Source organism: Lontra canadensis, unplaced genomic scaffold (assembly GCF_010015895.1).
Source record: "Lontra canadensis isolate GAN:19392208 unplaced genomic scaffold, GSC_riverotter_1.0 scaffold18, whole genome shotgun sequence".
In the NCBI taxonomy this organism is placed as follows: domain Eukaryota; kingdom Metazoa; phylum Chordata; class Mammalia; order Carnivora; family Mustelidae; genus Lontra; species Lontra canadensis.
The window spans coordinates 1,052,199-1,071,460 of record NW_022631012.1 but is presented as its reverse complement, the minus strand read 5'-3'; the positions used below and the strand labels follow the sequence as shown (position 1 = coordinate 1,071,460).

The window sequence follows — 19,262 nt, the reverse complement described above, 5'->3', positions numbered from 1 at the left end:
AAACAAAGCTGATGGCATCACAATTCCAGACTTCAAGCTCTGTTACAAAGCTATAATCATCAAGACAGTATGGTACTGGCACAAAAACAGACACTTAGATCAATGGAACAGACCTGAAATACCGGAAATGGACCTTTAACTCCATGATCAACTAATTTTTGACATGGAGGAAAGAATAGCCAATGGAAAATAGACAGTCTCTTCAACAAATGGTGCTGGGAAAATTGGACAGCCCATGCTGAAGAATGAAACTGGATCATTTCCTTACATCACACACAAAAATAGACTCAAAATGGATGAAAGACTTAAATGTGAGACAGGAATCCATCAAAATACTAGAGGAGAGCACAGGCAGCAATGCCTTTGGCCTTGGCCTCAAGAATTTCTTGCTAATTCTAGGAACAGAAAATCAACCACTTTCTGGAAAGTAGGACACGCAGAGAAGTGAATCCAAAGCCATGGGAACACAGACTTCAGGGGCAGGCACCAGTTCCTGGCAAGCAGTTGAACAGCAGAGCACAAAATCGTAATTTTTACAAGTTTGCTCCAGTGAGGGATGTAGCTCCAGAGGCTAAAATGGGGTGGAGCCCTCACAGCAACAATGTAGTCTCAGGACCCATGGGGACACAAAAAGACCAGGAGTGTCTGAGGGTGGCAGAGCTCCCAGGTATCAGAGCAGGGAAGCTGGCTGGAGAGACAGAGCCAAATTGTGGGCTCTCAGTTCAGGATTACCTTAAACTGTGATCCAAGGCACAGTCAGACCACTGCTCTTTGATCAGGGACCCCACAAGCCACAGATCTGGAGACCCCCTTCCTTACTCCTCTGGGAGGAGAAGCATGGGAGTGGACAGCAGGAATCTGCTGGGCTTGGAGACGCCAAAGGGGCCATGCACCAGAGATAGAAGTGCTCAGTCATAGGATGGGTGAGCTCAGAGTGCGTCCAGAGACCAGGGAGTTGGGAGGGGTTGACTGCTTTTTTCTGAACACTCGTTGAGGAGTGGAGGCCCAAGCTCTTGGCTCCTACAGGGCCAGAAATTGGGAGGCCGCCATTTTCATTCCCATCCTCCAAAGCTCTATGGAAAGCATTCAGGGAACAGAAAGCTATTTAGAGTGAACTGGAGCAGATTACTTAGACTGGCCCCTGGCAAGGGCGGTGCAATTCCACCTTGGGCAAAGACATTTCAGAAGCACTGCAAACAGGTCTCCTCCCCCAGAAGATCAGCAAGAACATCGGGCCAAGACCAGGTTCATTAATCAATGAGAACTGCAAAACTCCAGAGCTAGGGGAAAGCAAAACATAGATTTCATGACTTTTTTCCCATGATCCTTTAGTCTTTCAAAGTTGAATTTTTTAATTTTATTTTTCCTTATTCTATTTTTTTAATATTGCCTCTTTCCTATTTTAACATCTTTATACTATTTATCTTATCAATACCTTTTTAAAAATCTTTTAAAATTTTCATTGTTATAGTCATCTTTATCCTTTCATTGTATTTAACCTTATTTCTTGTATACATATAGGGTTTTTTCTCTTTAAAATTTTGGGATACAATTTCTTATAATAGATCAAAATACAACCTAAATCTAGCACATAGCTTTGTTCTAGCCTCCAGCCTGATCATTCTTTCCTCTTTCTTTCTTTTACAACCAACTTCTTATCAATTCCTTTTTTAGAATCTTTTTAAATTTTCATCATTACATTCATATTCCATCCCTTCATCATGTCTATCCTTATTTTTGTATCTATTTTTTCATTGTTTAAAATCTGGGGAGGTAGTTTCTTCTAACAGATGAAAATACACCACAAATCAAGTGTATATAAATTATTATATATTATATTATATTAACTATGTATTATATATATTATATATAAATTATATATTATATTATATATTATATATATGTATAAATATATATTTTCTTTTTCTTTTTCTTTTTTCCCCCTTACCTCTCCCCCCTAGTTCCAGGTCTCTACTGATTTCGTTAGTGTATATTTTTCTGGGGTCATTGCTAACTTTTTAGTATTTTGTTCTCTCATTCACCTATTCCTACCTGGATAAAATGACAAGGTGGAAAAACTCACCAACAAAAAAGAACAAGAGGCAGTACCGATGGCTAGGGACCTAACCAATACAAATGTTAGTAATACGTCAGAACTAGAGTTCAGAATGATGATTATCAAGGTGCTAGCTGGGCTAATAAAAAGCATGGAAGATATTAGAGAATCCCTTTCTGGAGAAATAAAATCACTTTCTGGAGAAATAAAAGAACTAAAATCTAACCAAGTTGAAATTAAAAAAGCTACTAATGAGGTACAATAAAAAATAGAGGCTCTTACTGCTAGGATAAATGAGACAGAGAAGAGAATTAGTGATATAGAAGACAAAATGACAGAGAATAAAGAAGCTGAGCAAAAGAGAGACAAACAACTACTGGACTACAAGGGGAGAATTCGAGAGATAAGTGATACCGTAAGATGAAACAATACTAGAATAATTGGGATCCCAGAAGAAGAAGAAAGAGAGAGGGGGCAGAAGGTATACTGGAGCAAACTTCCAGTTTGCTTACACAAAACTTCCCAAATTTGGCAAAGGGAAAAGGCATCAAAATCCAGGAGGCACAGATAACCCCCCTCAAAAGCAATAAAAATAGGTCCACACCATGTCATGTAATAGTAAAACTTACAAGTCTCACTGACAAAGAGAAAATCCTGAAAGCAGCTCAGAACAATAGGTCTGTAACACAAAACAGGAGAAATTTAGATTGGCAACAGACCTTTCTACAGAGATGTGGCAGGGCAGAAAGGGCTGGCATGATATATTCAGAGCACTAAATGAGAAAAACATGTAGCCAAAAATACTATATCCAGCTAGGCTGTCATTGAAAAATGGAAGGGGAAATAAAAAGCTCCCAGAACAAACAAAAATTAAAAGAATTTGTGAACACCAAACCAGCCCTACAGGAAATACTGAAAGAGGTCCTCTAAGCAAAGAGAGAGCCTAAAAGAAACAGACCAGAAAGGAACAGAGACAATATACAGTAACAGTCACCTTACAGGCAATACAATGGCACTAAATTCATCTCTTTCAATAGTTACCCTGAATGTAACTGGGCTAAGTGCCCCAATCAAAAGACCCCAGGTATCAGAATGGATTTAAAAAAGAAAACAAAACCCACTGATATGCTGTCTGCCAGAGACTCACTTTAGACCCAAAGACACCTCCAGATTTAAAGTGAGGAGGTGGAAAACAATTTACCGTGCTAATGGACATCAAAAGAAAGCTGGGGTGGCTATTCTTATATCAGATAAACTAGATTTTAAGCCAAAGACTATAATTAGAGATTAGGAAGGACACTGTATCATACTTAAAGGGTCTGTCCAACAAGAAGATCTAACAATGTTAAATATCTATGCCCTAATATGAGAGTAGCCAATTATATAAACCAATTAATAACAATATCAAAGAAACACACATTGACAATAATACAATAATAGTAGGGGACTTTAACACCGCCCTCACTGAAATGGACAGGTCATCCAAGCAAAAGATCAACAAGGAAATAAAGGCTTTAAATGACACACTGGACTAGACGGTCATCACAGATATATTCAGAACATTCCACCCCAAAGCAACAGAATACACATTCTTCTCTAGTGCACATGAACATTCTCCAGAATAGATAATATCCTGGGTCACAAATCAGGTCTCAACTGATACCAGAAGATTGGGATCCTCCTAGCATTATTTTTAGACCACAATGCTAGAACTCAATCACAAGAGAAAAGCTGGAAAGAACTCAAATACATGGAGGCTAAAGAGCATCCTATTAAAGAATGAATGGGTCAACCAGGAAGTTAAAGAAGAATTTAAAAAATTCATGGAAACAAATGGAAATGAAAACACAACTGCTCAAAATCTTTGGGACACAGCAAAGGCAGTCCTGAGAAGAAAGTATATAGTGATACAAGCCTTTCTCAAGAAACAAGAAAGGTCTTAAGTACACAACCTAACCCTACACTTAAAGGAACTGGAGAAAGAACAGCAAAGAAAGCCTAAACCCAGCAGGAAAAGAGAAATAGTAAAGATCAGACAGAAATCAATGAAATAAAAACCAAAAGTATAGTAGAACAAACCAATGAAACTAGGAGCTGGTTCTTTGAAAGATTTAATAAGACTGATAAACCCCTGGTCAGAATGATCAAAAAGAAAAGAGAAAGGATCCAAATTAATAAAATCATGAATGAAAGAGAAGAGATCACAACTGACACCAAAGAAATACAAACAATTATGAGAACATATTATGAGCAACTATATGCCAGCAAATTTGACAATCTGGAAGAAATGGATGCATTCCTAGAGACATATAAACTACCACAACTGAACCAGGAAGAAATAGAAAACCTGAACAGATCCACAACCAGTAAGGAGATTGAAGCAGTCATCAAAAATCTCCCAACAAACAAGAGCCCAGGGCCAGATGGCTTCCCAGGGGATTCTAGCAAATATTTAAAGAAGACTTAATACCTATTCTCCTGAAACTGTTCCAAAAAATAGAAATGGAAGGAAAACTTCCAAACTCATTTTATGAGGCATTACCTTGATCCCAAAACCAGACAAAGAGCTGATGGAAAAGGAGAATTACACACCAATATCTTTGAAGAATGCGGATGCAAAAATTCTCACCAAAGGACTAGCCAATAGGGTCCAGCAGTACATTAAAAAGATTAGTCACCACAAACAAGTGGGATTTATTCCTGGGTTACAAGGTTGTTTCAACACCCACAAATCAATCAATGCGATACAATACATTAATAAAAGAAAGAACAAGAACCATATGATACTCTTAATAGATGCTGAAAAAGCATTTGACAATGTACAGCATCCTTTCTTGATCAAAACTCTTCAAAGTGTAGGCATAGAGAGTACATACCTCAATATCTCCAAAGCCATCCATGAAAAACCCACAGCAAATATCATTCTCAATGGGGAAAAACTGAGAGCTTCTCCCCTAAGGTCAGGAACTTGGCAGGGATGTCCACTATCACCATTGCTATTCAACATAGTATTAGAAGTCCTAGGCTCAGCAATCAGACAACAAAAAGAAATAAAAGGCATCCAAATTGGCAAAGAAATCAAACTCTCACTCTTCACAGATGATATGATACTTTATGTGGAAAACCCAAAAGACTTCACTCCAAAAGTGTCAGGATATAAAATCAATCCACAGAAATCAGTTACATTATGAACAGCAAGTCAGAAGAAAGAGAAATGAAGGAGTCAATTCCATTTACCATTGCACCCAAAACCATAAAATATCTAGGAACTATAGAAAGAAATTGAGGAAGACACAAAGAAATGGAAAAATGTTCCATGCTCATGGATTGGAAGAACAAATATTGTGAAAAGGTCTATGCTACCTAAAGCAATCTAAACGTTTAACATGATCCCTATCAAAATACCATCAATTTTTTTCAAAGAAATGGAACAAATAATCCTAAAATTTGTATGGAAATCAGAAAAGACCCCAAATAGCCAGAGGAGTGTTAAAAAAGAAAACCAAAGTTGGCGGTATCACAATTCCAGACTTCAAGCCATTTTACAAAGCTGTAATCATCAAGACAGTATGGTACTGGCACAAAAACAGACACATAGGTCAATGGAACAGAATAGAGAGCCCAGAAATGGACCTTCAACTCTATGGTTAACTAATCTTCGACAAAGCAGGAAAGAATGTCCAATGGAAAAAAGACAGTCTCTTCAACAAATGGTGTTGAAAAAATTGGACAGCCCCATGCAGAAAAATGAAACTGGACCACTTCCTTACATCACACACAAAAGTAGCCTCAAAATGGATGAAAGACCTCAAGGTGAGACAGGAATCCATCAAAATCCTTGAGAACACATGCAGCAAGAGGGTATCATGCTAAGCAAAATAAGCCAACCAGAGAAAGAAAATTAACATATGATCTCTCTGATATGAGGAATTTGAGATGCAGAGTGGGGGTCCGTCTGGGGTAGGCAGGGAGAAAATGAAACTAGATAGGCTCTGGAGGGAGCCAAACCATAAGAGACCCTTAACCTCAAGAAACAAACTGAGGGCCGCTGGGGGGTGGCAGATAGGGATATGGTGACTGGGTTATGGATATTGGGAAGGGTATGTGCTATGGTGAGTGCTATGAAATGTGTAAGCCTGATGAATCATAGACCTGTACTCCCTTGGGCAAATAATACATTATATGTTAATTTAAAAAATAATAATAATTTTAAAAATTTTTTAAACTTCTTGCTAGACTCATCTCCAAAGGAATGGAAAACAAAGCCAAAAATTAGCTATTGGGACTTACAAGATCAAAAGCTTCTCCACAGCAAAGGAAACATTCGACAAAACTAAAAGATGACCCACAGAATGGAAGAAGATATTTGCAAATGACATATCAGATAAAGGGCTAGTATCCAAAATCTATAAAGAAGGGAGGGGTGCACCTGGGTGGCTCTGTCAGTTAAGCGTCTGCCTTCAACTCAGGTCATGATCTCAGAGTCCTGAGATCGAGCCCCACATCCTCAGCAGGAAGTCTGCTTCTCTCTTTCCCTCTGCTGCTTTACCTGCTTATGCTCCCTCACTTGTGCTCTCTCTCAGAAAACAAAAAACAAAAACAAACCAAAAACACTTAAAAAATAGAGAACTTGGGTGCCTGGGTGGCTCTGTCAGTTAAGCGTCTGCCTTCAACTCAGGTCACGATCTCAGAGTCCTGAGATCGAGCCCCACATCCTCAGCAGGGAGTCTGCTTCTCTCTTTCCCTCTGCTGCTTTACCTGCTCATGCTCCCTCACTTGTGCTCTCTCTCAGAAAACAAAAAACAAAAACAAACCAAAAAAAACTTAAAAAATAGAGAACTTGGGTGCCTGGGTGGTTCAGTGGGTTAAGCCTCTGCCTTTGGCTCAGGTCATGATCTCAGGGTCCTGGGATCGAGATCCGCATCAGGCTCTCTGCTCTGCAGGGAGCCTGCTTCTTCCTCTCTCTCTCTCTGCCTGCCTCTCTGCCTACTTGTGATCTCTCTGTCAAATAAATAAATAAATAAATCTGTTTTTAAAAAAAATAGAGAAATTATCAAACTCAACACCCAAAGAACAAATAATCCAATCAAGAAATGGCAGAAGATGTGAACAGATATTTCTCTAAAGAAGACATACAAATGACCAACAGACACATGAAAAAAATGCTCCACATCATTCGGCATCAGGGAAATATGAATCAAAACCACCAGGAGATACCACCTCACACCAGTAGAATGGCTAAAATTAACAAGTCAGGAAACAGATGTTGGCGAGAATGCAGACAAAGGGGAACACTCTTATGCTGTCAGTGGGAACGCAAGCTGGTGCAGCTACTCTGGAAAACAGTATGGAGGTTCCTCAAAAAGCTGAAAATAGAGCTACCCTACAACCCAGCAATTGCACTGCAGGGCATTTACCCTAAATATACAAATGTAGTGATCCGAAGGGGCATGTGTACTCCTATGTTTATAGCACCAATGTCCACAATAGGCAAACTATGGAAAGAGCCCAGCTGCCCATCAACAGACGAAAGGATAAAGAAGATGTGGTACATATATACAATGTAATATTACACAGCCATAAAAAAATTGAAATCTTGCCATTTTCAACAACCTGGATGGAACTAGAGGGTATTATGCTAAGTGCAATAAGTCAATCACAGAAAGACAATTATCATATGATCTCACTCAGATGTGGAATTTAAGAAACAAAACAGAGGATCATAGGGGAAGAGAGGAAAAAATAAAACAAGACAAAACCAGAGAGGGAAACAAACCACAAGAGACTCTTAATCAGAGGAAACAAACTGAGGGTTGCTTGAGTGGACTGAGTGGAGGAATGGGGTAACTGGGATGGACATTTAGCATGCGACATCATGAGAACTGGGTTTTATGTAAGTCTGATCAATCACAGACCTGTACCTCTGAAACCAAGAATACATTATGTGTTAGTTAATTGAGTTAAAAACAAAACAAAACAAAACAGCACAGCCCAGCAAAGTGAAGACAGGACAGCCAGCAGTTGAGCAGGAGTTGGGGACAAGAGCCAGGACTATTGAGAACTGAAATGAGCTATGCTACCAAAAGTCACCTTCTAATGAACAGCTTTTAGAGCAGTCTCTGATCTGTATTGGTCACCAAGGTTTTGGAAGGTGATCCTCTACATGCCCAAACAAGGTGCTCCATGTTTTTGTCCGTCTTTTTGCCCATGTGAGATAGAGACTATTTTTCCCACTTCGTAACTGCAGACACAGGCTAGCTAGTAAAGATGATAAGCCCTAGTCCAACTGAACCCAAAGCCTATGCAGGAGTCATGTCCCACCCTTCAGCTCGCCAGTCCAACCTATCTATAATCCAATCTCCAAGTCTGACAGTAGGCTTACTGATCTTATGGAAGTGAACTACACAGGCCCACAGGAGCACTGGGGCCAAAGGAATCCTCTTCACGTCTGGTGGAGTTAGTTATCAACCTTTCAAGCCAGGTCAAGGTCAGAAAGGTCTAGCACCTTCAACTTCTCCCACATTGCTATTCTAATAACAGGGAAGTGTGGTATGTGCCTTAGAAAGCGACATAATCGACAATCCTTAATTCATAAGAGAGCATGTAACCAAGTAGCCACAGTATGTATTAGTTGACTGAAAAAAAAATTAAGAACTTAGTTTTCATTTATAATGTGATCATACATGAAGTTCACCACTTGTAGTTAAAACAAAATAGTAGCTTACGGTTATTAAATAAAATAAGCACCACTTCCCACCATTTTGTGTTCTGGTTAGAGAATATACATTTGTGGCTATCATGAGGTCCACGAACCTTCAGATCACAACAGACTTTTGCTGCCCCAACGCAAGGAAGTAATTACAGCTAATGTGTGGCATGACTGCCCCTCCCTGCATTTTCTTATTCCCACAGAAACATCAAACCTTGAAAAAGATAATTTTCACCTGTGCAGAGGTCACTTAATCACCATATTCACAAAGCAGGCTCAAAAGAAATCAAGACAGGTAGAATAAATGGTAAATCTTTTCTATAAAAATCTCTTAGGTGAATCACCAAAACCATCACACATTGCTTATTTATCCTCAACTCACTCATAATTTTAATATGGTTCCTGCCTGGTTTTCATTCCTTAGCAAGTCAAAAGAAAAAAAGTTAGGGTGAAGTATTAATGGAAATAGGTAAGTGGGGATACCAGGGGGCTCAGTTAGTTAAGCGGCTGCCTGGGACCGAGCCCCACATCAGGATTCCTGCTCAGTGGGGACTCTGCTTCTCCTTCTCCCTGTGACCCCCCCCCGCACCCTGCTCGCTGGCTCTCTTCAAATAAATCAGTAAAATCTTTAAAAAAATTTTTTTTAAAAAGGAAATAGAAAAGTAGCTTCAAATTAGCAGCTGCCAAGGGAAGAAGCTACAAAATGCAGGCACTAAAAAGCAGCCATGTGACACTGTGGACAAGCTGACGACCCTCTGGCTTTAATGGAATCGTGAAGGAATCACTGTGTAGTCACTGACCCTTCTAATGATGATTCCAAACTATCAAGGTTACATTGTACTCAGACAATTTATTTAAGGTGGTAAAGTATCTAATATAGTTAAGAAATATTTCTATCCAAAATTAACTATAATGTGTTAAGTATTCCAAAAGATAAGCTTTTGTTAGCTCAAAGGTCTCCTCCCAGGTCTTACTGAGTCTCCCTCTTCAATAGCCCAGAATAAAAGTAAACTACTTCTATAAGAAGATACAGAAATACAGAAACACAAATAACTTTAATGATTTATAGTCAAGAAAAGGGAAGCTTGAATCTGTGATTGAAAAAATGAAAACAGTTACAAGCATACCTACACAGAAATTACAAAGTTCAAGAGCTTAACATCAACCAACTGCTGTAAAAATAAATATTTAAAGAAACACAAAATAAAACTGCTTAATAGTGGGGGACAACGAGGGCGGGGGGATAAACCAAGAAAATGAATGGAGACCGGGCAGCAACTCCCAAAGTTGTTTTACAAACAGGGGTCCACATCAGAGGAACAGACACCTGTCTAGGAATGTGACCGATGAGACAACAGACAGTGACCACAAGTCAGTTATATATCAAAAATAACAACCGAAATCCCAGAGAGCCCTGAATTATTTAATCCAGACATTATCTAACCCCTCAGATTTGCTTGGCGCTCGGGTGTTCATCATTCTCCATTAGAATGAAATGTGGGACAAACACATTAGTGGTTGGAGGGGGCTGCAGCGCTAATCCATCCGTGAGGGTTAGGGTCCACAGTGTATCAGTGCGTTTATATAATGTGTTTCTTGATATGGAAACGTGACATGTCAAAGAAGGAACTACAGTAAGGTTTGTTTTGAAATAATCAGCAGAATCTCAAACTTAGAAATAAATGAATCTCACTGTGTTCCTTCACTTGAGACTCATCTGGTACTTCACAAACCTCCAGCCTCAGGGACCAAGCATAGCAGGTCCCACGGTGTCTCCCCTCCCGTATTGCAGAAGTATATTTAGTTTCCAGTTAGACTCATTAAAGAATTCTTCTTACAAATATTTTTAAATTCATTCACAAACACGGACACTCCAATCAGAGTAACCTCCCCAGGACTCCCCAGGCTCAGGCGCATCTCCTCTTCTGCAGCCCTGCCAGCCATGGGATTAGGAGCCCTTCCTACTCCTGCGTTTAGACTTATCGTGAGAGCCTTTTGTACCACCTGGGCAAAATCTGTTCTAATCAGATAATCCCCAATTTCTGCCTCCACAGCAATCTAAAAATGGAAAATAAAAAGCTTCACAAAAGAAGAAATTAAGACCTTCCAAAACAATTATTTTAGCAATATGCAGTGAGGTCTACCAGCAAAAGGACTGGCCCTAATTTAATTAACATCTGATTGACAATTTACTAATCTGGTGAGACCTAAGGAATACGGATACTAAAATGTGTTAGAGAAAATGCTCTACGTATATATACATATACTGTAGATAATAAACACAGTCACAAATTGATAATTAACTGTAAGCAAGTATATACAATAAAAATAGGTACCACGAATCCAATGTTGATTTTCACCACCAAGGAAAAATGCTATGGTTTAAATCATGATTTCTTGATGACTACGTAAGATAAAAAGCGATAAAAACGTAGGAACTGACATCCACATAAATTTTAAGAAACTAAACACAACACAAGATGAAGACAGTTGTAGACAGAAGAATTTAACACCTATGGTGGTACATTCAGACCAGGTACTCTACTACAATAAAGCCAGAATCAGTTATTTGACAATATTCTTTGTTTACTAAGGATGGCAAATACTTTTGCTCATGGCAAGCGTGGACTGTTTTCATCAAAGAACATTAAAAGGCTGAGACAGTAACGATACTGCTTGTATTTTAACCAATAGTTCTGGTACTCTCTCATTAATCTTTGATAGCTGATTATTTGAATAAAAAGACATGATGAATCAAAACATACACCAGTTTTAAAAAGAAAAATCCTTCAAAGCAATCTCAGCATCTAAATGGTAAACACAGAATGAATTCCAATTCTGGCGTGTTAAGTTTTGTTTTCTTTTGTTTTTTAATTCAAGGAAAAAGTATGTATGAACGAGTCTACCTATTTATAAAAACCTGAATGATCAAAACAGTGCCAATGGCTGCGTTCTCGCACCATGTGAGTTCAATCTGAAACGTTCATCTGGTGCAATATTCAGCTGTCAAGAGGGAGCAGCTCAAAGGACATCACACAATCGATAAACCAGCTGGAAGGAGCCATCCAGACTTTGCCCTGCCGAACCCTCTCTGGGCGATGATTAGACAAATCTTCATAGATGATATACTGTGTGCAGAAGCGCTGATCGGAGTCCGGTCTCGCGTGATATGCAACCGTATTGATGGTCTGAGTCACGTCACTGTCTGGCTTGGGCTTTCTACTGAGGACCTGGCCCCCAGCTGCAGCGACAAGCTTAATAAGGTTATCCTTTGGATGGTGTTTGAAGGTTCCCCCAAAATAGAAGTAGCATCCATCAAACAGCTTTGGCAACTGAAATAACAAGAAAAGGCTCGTTAAAAGCAGATCAAAATATTTTAAAACACTGCATATGAATGAGGAAAATAAAGATAAATAGTCATGAGCTGTTAAGAAGCTGCTAGGATAAAGTGTATTTCAAGTACATTATTTAGGTCAAGAAAAGTACTTATGTATTTATAGGTTTCCTAGTTATAATTTTTCTCCTAAAACTCAGTCACCATCTCAGGAACTTCACACTCCTCAGATTTTAGGCGTTAGGTGGAGTGCGTATGTTTCTGATCCACACACACACATGTTTTAAAAAGCAAACAGAAACTGCTCATCGAACTTTACAGAATGTTATCATATTTGGGGGGATTCAAAGCCCACAAACTCCTAGGGGATCTGCAATGTGCTTCAGGGATACTCAGCTACAGTTAATAAAATTATACGAGTAACATCATTTCTGTGGCTCTTGCCGCAGTTCTGTCCATCCTTACTCAGGTCCCTATATGTGACCAACCTCGAGTCTCGAGGACAGCCCCGGGGGGCATGTGGCCTCCGAAGGTTCCAGATACATCTTCCCTGGGGTCCAATACACCATGAAGGCATGGTCAGGCATCCAATTAGCAATGAAACACACCACTTTGTGCGTTATGAAAAAAAAAGTTCCACAACTGCCTTTTATGAAAAGTTTTCTTTGTCCTTTCTAATATATATACACACACAGGATAATGGAATATTATCCATTAAAACTACAATATGTGACAATACACACATATGGAAACTAAACCCAAGCAGCAGCCATAAGTCCTCTTTCAAGTTACTCTCTGTATCTGAGACTTACCTCAGATTCGGAAAGGCTTATGGGAAGGTTCAAGATGCCAACAATCCATTAACAGAATGAAATTATTACCTTCTGGATTTTACTGCTCATTGTGATCATCTCTCAGAATCAAGTGCTTGAAACAAGCACAATTAAAATTTTAATCAGTCACCTGTACTTGCTGAAAGGGCAAGAGACGTTTTTCCTGATGGTGATACTATTAAGTTACAATAAGACCAACAAAAGCAGTATCAAAACACAAATACCAGCTGCTCCTTGTTGAGCCTGCTTCGCTGCGGTCCTTCAGGAATCTCGTATTTTTCCTCCCGTTCACATGCTTTTCTCTGGAGACATGCTTTCACCCCTAACAAAAAACAAGGATAAAAGCAAAGTAAGTATCAAGTGAGTATTTGTTTCTCACTGAAACAAGTAACTGACCTAGGTGATTTGTTGTAACTATTGTTCTGAAACAGAAAAAGAAACCTCACTTATGCTAAAACAAAATGGTAATAAAAATGGTTTTCCATATAAAGAAAATATAAGAAATCTTTCCTTCAGAGAACTGAGCAATGAAGTGCACTGAACACTAATTTTAGTTTCTCTTCTGAAAACCTAAATCAATATGCTATTTCACGCGCAATCATAAAAATCTAAATTTTTATTTATAGCAATGACAAGACGGAGGGTGCATAAAAAGTCCCTTATATAGTCCAGCCCACAATGATTTAAACTTGAGGACTGATCTGCTGCGCTGCTCGTTTCCACAGTCCTAGGTCTAACCTCCTGTTAGACTCTAAAGTGAGCTGACAGAAGGAAAACTGTTTCCGCCCACAGCGCCTAGCTCACACGGCCACCCAGCAGAGACTCGAGAGTGCTTGTTAAATGTTAAGCAGAGCTTGGGACACGCTTGGAATTTGACAGGTACACAGTGGAAGTCTCCAGTCTAGAGATGACTTGGTGAACATTTCAAATGCTTTAGAGCTGCTTCAATAGAGACGTTCCAAGATACTGCTTAATATATAAAAGTCGCAAGATTTTAACAACTGTATTCTCCATCTCTCCAGAAGCAGAGCTTTATCAAGAGACTGAATTTATTCTTAACTTGCGACTGTTAACGCATACTCAAATTCAACACTCCACCTTGGGATAGCTATAATTCCTTATCATGTGATTCTTAATTTGTTAATTTTGCTTATGTTTTAGTATCCTTTTCCTCGAATGTTTTTAATACAAAAACCATATTTACCCAAGTTTGTTATGCTGAACTTCTGAATCTTATTATTCTAACTTATCATAAACACAATCATTCTGTAAAAATTGCTGGGTTTCTACATGTAATAAAAACTGCATCTTAAAAATATAATTTTTAATAACTGCCCACTGAGTAAAAAACTGTCTTTCTAATGGATCTCATATTAAAATATATACTGTATACTGAAAATGAGTCTCAATATTTTTGAGTAGGTCTAAGTATCATACCAGACACAATGCTAGTGTGCGTACAGCATCATATTCTGTTTCTAATATTAAAAACCAACCTAAAAAAATTAGCAATCCAGCTCAATCATGGACTTACCTTAAACTCATTATTTTACATGTAAATTCTTATTTTTACTTTTTATCACTTAAGCATGTAGTCCCCTTCCTAAATCTCCTTTCCTAATGACACTCACAGAGCATTCATACCAGTATCTTTAGATGAATGAACATGACAGCATATAAAGCCAAGGACCGAATACTCCTGTAACTACTGTAACAAATGAAGAGCAAATGTCTTAATCACAGAAATAAATGGGCTGGGCTTATGCTTGCTGCGTATCCATTTTACAAATTCATTTGGTTAATTATTTAAAAAAATAATTTAAAAAACATATTTTAAAAAAACATATTAAAATGCTATCTATCAATCCTGGCGATATTCTGCCATTAGCTTCAGTCACCAGATACAGGAACGAGAGAAGTGTAGCATCTGGCAGTCACAGTTAGGGCAGCGGTTCCATGGGAAGACGCCAGTGCTTCTACTGCGTGACTGCCTCAAGTCATAAAATTTACAGCTTTATAGCAGTTGTTCAATAAATTTCTATAGAGTAAGAAAGAAAAATCCGGTGCTCTAATTAGTGCGTTGAATTAAGAATACATTCTTCTGACATTCTCTTATTCTAAGCAACAATCTGCCAACTCTGTGCCACTTCATTGTCAAGAAGAAAGAAAATAAAGCATTTTTCCCTCTGTAAATTAAGGAACAGTGTGCAGGTCTTTAATAACATGCTTGAATGGACACTAAGTGTTCTGTTAGTTGCTGTCATAGCATAGAAAACATCAAGAATTTTTTGAAACTTTAGGAGTGACCTCATCTACTCCAAGGGCTGTAATTTCAATGCCCGCAAGGGCAAAACGCGTCATATAAACATATAAGGAACACAATTTCCAGGGCCAGGAAATCGTGGCGACTGTAACCAATAGGAAAATGAACATCATACATAAAGACACAAAATGTAAGAAAAAAAAAGACACAAAACGGAAATGGCTTATTGGACTGAGCAGTCCACATAAATTGTATTTGCTTTGGCCCTTAGACTACCAATCTGAAATGCCCAATGCTTCATCTAATCAATCTCTTCATTTCAGATAAATCCTTTTTTTTAAAAGATTCTATTTATTTATTTATTTGAGAGAACAAAAGCAGGAGCGGGGGAGGGGCCGAGGGAGAAGGAGAAGCTGACTCAGTGGACTCTGAGCAGGGAGCCTGACCTGTGACTTGATCCCAGGACCCCAGGATGGTGACTTGAACTAAAGGCAGATGCTTAACCAAATGAGCCACCTTGGTGCCCTGAAACTTAAGTGTTAAGAGATCTAGGCAGTTTTCTCAGTGACACAACTAAGAACAAAAACTCAGATTATCTTCAACTCGTAGATCAGTTTTTTAATCTTTATTCTTCTTTAATCTTTTTTATTTTATTAAAAAATAAAGCATCTAAGGAAATGTCAGGCATTCTCTACTCAGATTTAACGTATTATACCTCTCTTACAATAAGTCCCATAACCATATAATAGACAACTAAATAGAAGGATCTTCATTTTTAAGAGATTAACAAAAAAGTGTACCAAATGGCAAGAACTGGTGAATGCCGTGGGAGAGGAGGTGTGGGGATAACAATGCATTTGGCTTTGTCTTAGTGAATCATTAAGTTTATTGCTACTCTTTCTCAACACTTACTTATTGACATTTATAATTACGTATCAATTCATATCAATTTTCTAGTGAACCTCTTTTGAGATAAAACAACTATCGTGATCTACTAAACAAGTCAAAAAAAAAAAAAAAAGAAAAAGAAGAAGAAAAGGATAAGATTCTTTCTTTTTAAGATTTATTTATTTGACAGAGACAGCAAGAGAGGGAACACAAGCAGGGGGAGTGGTAGAGGGAGAGGCAGGCTTCCAGCAGAGCAGAGAGCAGAGAGCCCAGTAGGGGGCTGGATCCCAGGACCTGTGGTGAGAATCTGAGGCCAAGGCAGCGGCTTAAGTGCTGAGCCACCCAGGTGCCCCAACGAAAACAGGTTGCTTTAAAATAAACTTGCAGCAATTTAAATGTGATACGTTAACATCATCAATGGACTTGAAAGAATCTACCAGCCAAAACATTACCAAATTAAAAAGTCAAGATAATGGATGGTATTTTAAGATTTTATTTACTCAATAGAAGTTAAGCAAACTGTAGCAAGGAAATTCCTAAATCTATCTTCCATGTTAAACAGAACATCAGAACTTTCATAACATTCATTGACATAAAGTAATCCAAAGTAAATATACACTTGTAATCCTTAGTCTCTATATGTATATATCAATTTTAAAATAGGCCATTTCCCACCAATTAAGATACTTCTTAAAACTTAACCAAAAATGTTTTGTTTGTAATATTTATTTACTAAAGTTGGTATTATTCCATCATCAGACACTAAAAGAGCTTAGCAGAAAGATGGATACTTATTCTCTCTTTTGAAGAAGTCAGAAGCATATGCAAGCCCGCTTATTGGCTTTTTAGCTAATAATTTCCAAACCAAAGTGACTTTAAATGAGGCTATGTTAAAAAAAAAGGCTATGTTATTTATGTAAACACAGATTTCTACATATGCCAGAATGATATATACATTAAAATGTATGGAGCCACTATCCTTATAAAAAGTTCATATTCTTTCTTCCTTTTCACATGTTCCATTATGTTTTGAGATTTTGACTGATGCTATCACTTTGCAGAAATTTAGGAATGAATTACCTCTTTTAATAAAATTCAGAGATTCTTTTAGCCCACATATATTCCTGATCATGTCTACCATTTCAGGTAAGCTTTCCTTTGGCCCTGATTTATTACTTTTTTATATACAGGTAAGAAGCCCAAATCCCAAAGTACTGCTTAACTCAAAGTCATTAAAAGTAGCTCTGGCTACCTTAGCAAAGCCTGGAATTTTTGCATACTAATGCAGCTTATGAACACTGAGCTACAATAATTTTTTAAAAAGAAGCTTGTACTACACAGAAAGGTATTCCTTTATCTTAAATCTCCAGTAACCACTCTTACCTCCTACACCTTGTAATAGAACATATACCAAAGAATGTGTATTTTCATGAACTGATGATGATGTTTGTAAATCTACACTAAGCTTAACCACTTTTTTCTAGTTTTAGAAGGGAAAATCTAGTTTTAAATCATGGAAATGGGAAGGAGTAGGAGGGAGATAAACCATAAGTGACTCTTAATCTCACAAAACAAACTGAGGATTGCTGGGGGGAGGGGGGTTGGGAGGTGGGGTGGGGTTATTATGGACATTGGGGAGGGTATGTGCTATGGTGAGTGCTGTGAAGTGTGTAAACCTGGCGATTCACAGACCTGTACCCCTGGGGAAAAAAATATATGTTTATAAAAAATAAAATTATATAAAAAAAAAAATACAATGAAGATGGGATAAAGCTTTAAAATGAAATCTATTAAATGTCCAAAGTGGGAAACTACCCTTCCATGGAAGTCCACAGAATCTGCTCACTTTTATCAAAACCTAGAGCAGTAAATAAACCCCTATTTTAAAGAACTGCTATTTTTCTGGAGCCACTGGCTATCCATAATTGAAATAGCACTGAAAATCAAAATTAAATACAATTCTCAGCCAACACCTAAGTCCTAAATAAATAAAAATACAGAATCAAATATCATTCTATGTCAAAATCAAAATTCCTAATAAATATATCATTGATCCAAACCAGGCACTTATGGAGCTCAAAGTAACAGCATATTAGTAAAAAGGCATTGAGAAATTCCCCCTCTGATTCTATTAAAAATGAGTATCCAAGCTGTACAAATAAAATAATTTATTTTTTAAGTGCTTTTCTATTGGACTTTTTAGGGAAAGAAGCTATAATATCACTAAACTTTAGAAAAAAGAAAATCATCACAGGAAAATTTTCACAACAGTGACAAAAACAATGGAAAAACAACTTACACTCTCTCTGCAATTTTTGAAAACCTGGCGCTTGCACAAGAAATAAACCCAGTATTACAAAATGCCACAGTATAGAGTGCAAGGACAATGAAATGAAGGATGAAAATATAAAATAAAAACTAAATGTTTCACTTATGCCATCATAAACTTCTAGACTAGCGATATCAGAAAATGCTATCACAGATCATTGAACTTTGTAATTCTATATAAATACCATTAACAACTGGTTATTTCTGGCTACTTTTTAAGCTACTATTCCAATTACAAACATATTTATATATAATAACATATATCTTCATAGGACAGTATGCTGAATTTTTATCTTCATAGGACAGTATGCTGAATTTATTTTATTCAATGCATATTTAAAAGCAGATCAAATTCTACCACAAAAATATATTACATGCTGTATTGGGGTGGCTGGGTGGCTTAGTCGATTGAGTGTTTGACTCTCGGTTGGCTTAGGTCATGGTCTCAGGGCCATGATCTCAAGGTCGTGAGATCAAACCCTGCCTCAGGCTCTGCACTCAGCCAGGGTCTGCTCGAGATTCTCTCTCCCTCTCCCTCTGCCCTTTCCCCTGCTCACAACACACTGTAAAATAAATAAATATATCTTTAGGTATAGATATATCATTACAGGCTGTATCACAAGATTTTATTAGGCAAAATGTGGGTATCAATTCTAAAACCTCATATTATGAATAATACCAATATCCTCTTTTTATTTTTTTAAAGATTTTATTTATTTATTTGAGAGAGAGCATGAGCGAGCACGTAAAAGCAGAGGGAACAGCACAGGAAGAAGGAGAAAGCAGACTCCCCACTGAGCAGGGAGCCCAATGTGGGGCTCGATCTCAGGACCCTGAGATCATGACCTGAG

General features: G+C 37.9%; 1 protein-coding gene across 1 annotated transcript in view; it reads right to left on the bottom strand.

Annotated features, from left to right (window-relative positions):
- Positions 1-10,715: 10,715 nt before the first annotated feature.
- Positions 10,716-19,262, bottom strand: part of BARD1 (BRCA1 associated RING domain 1) — a 78,062-nt gene continuing 69,515 nt past the window's right edge. The window contains exons 10-11 of the mRNA XM_032859865.1: positions 13,157-13,254; positions 10,716-12,097 (exon numbers count right to left, since the gene is read on the bottom strand). Of these exons, the coding sequence (XP_032715756.1) occupies positions 11,765-12,097; positions 13,157-13,254 (431 nt within the window). The 3' untranslated portion in view covers positions 10,716-11,764. The remainder of the gene's footprint in view (positions 12,098-13,156; positions 13,255-19,262) is intronic.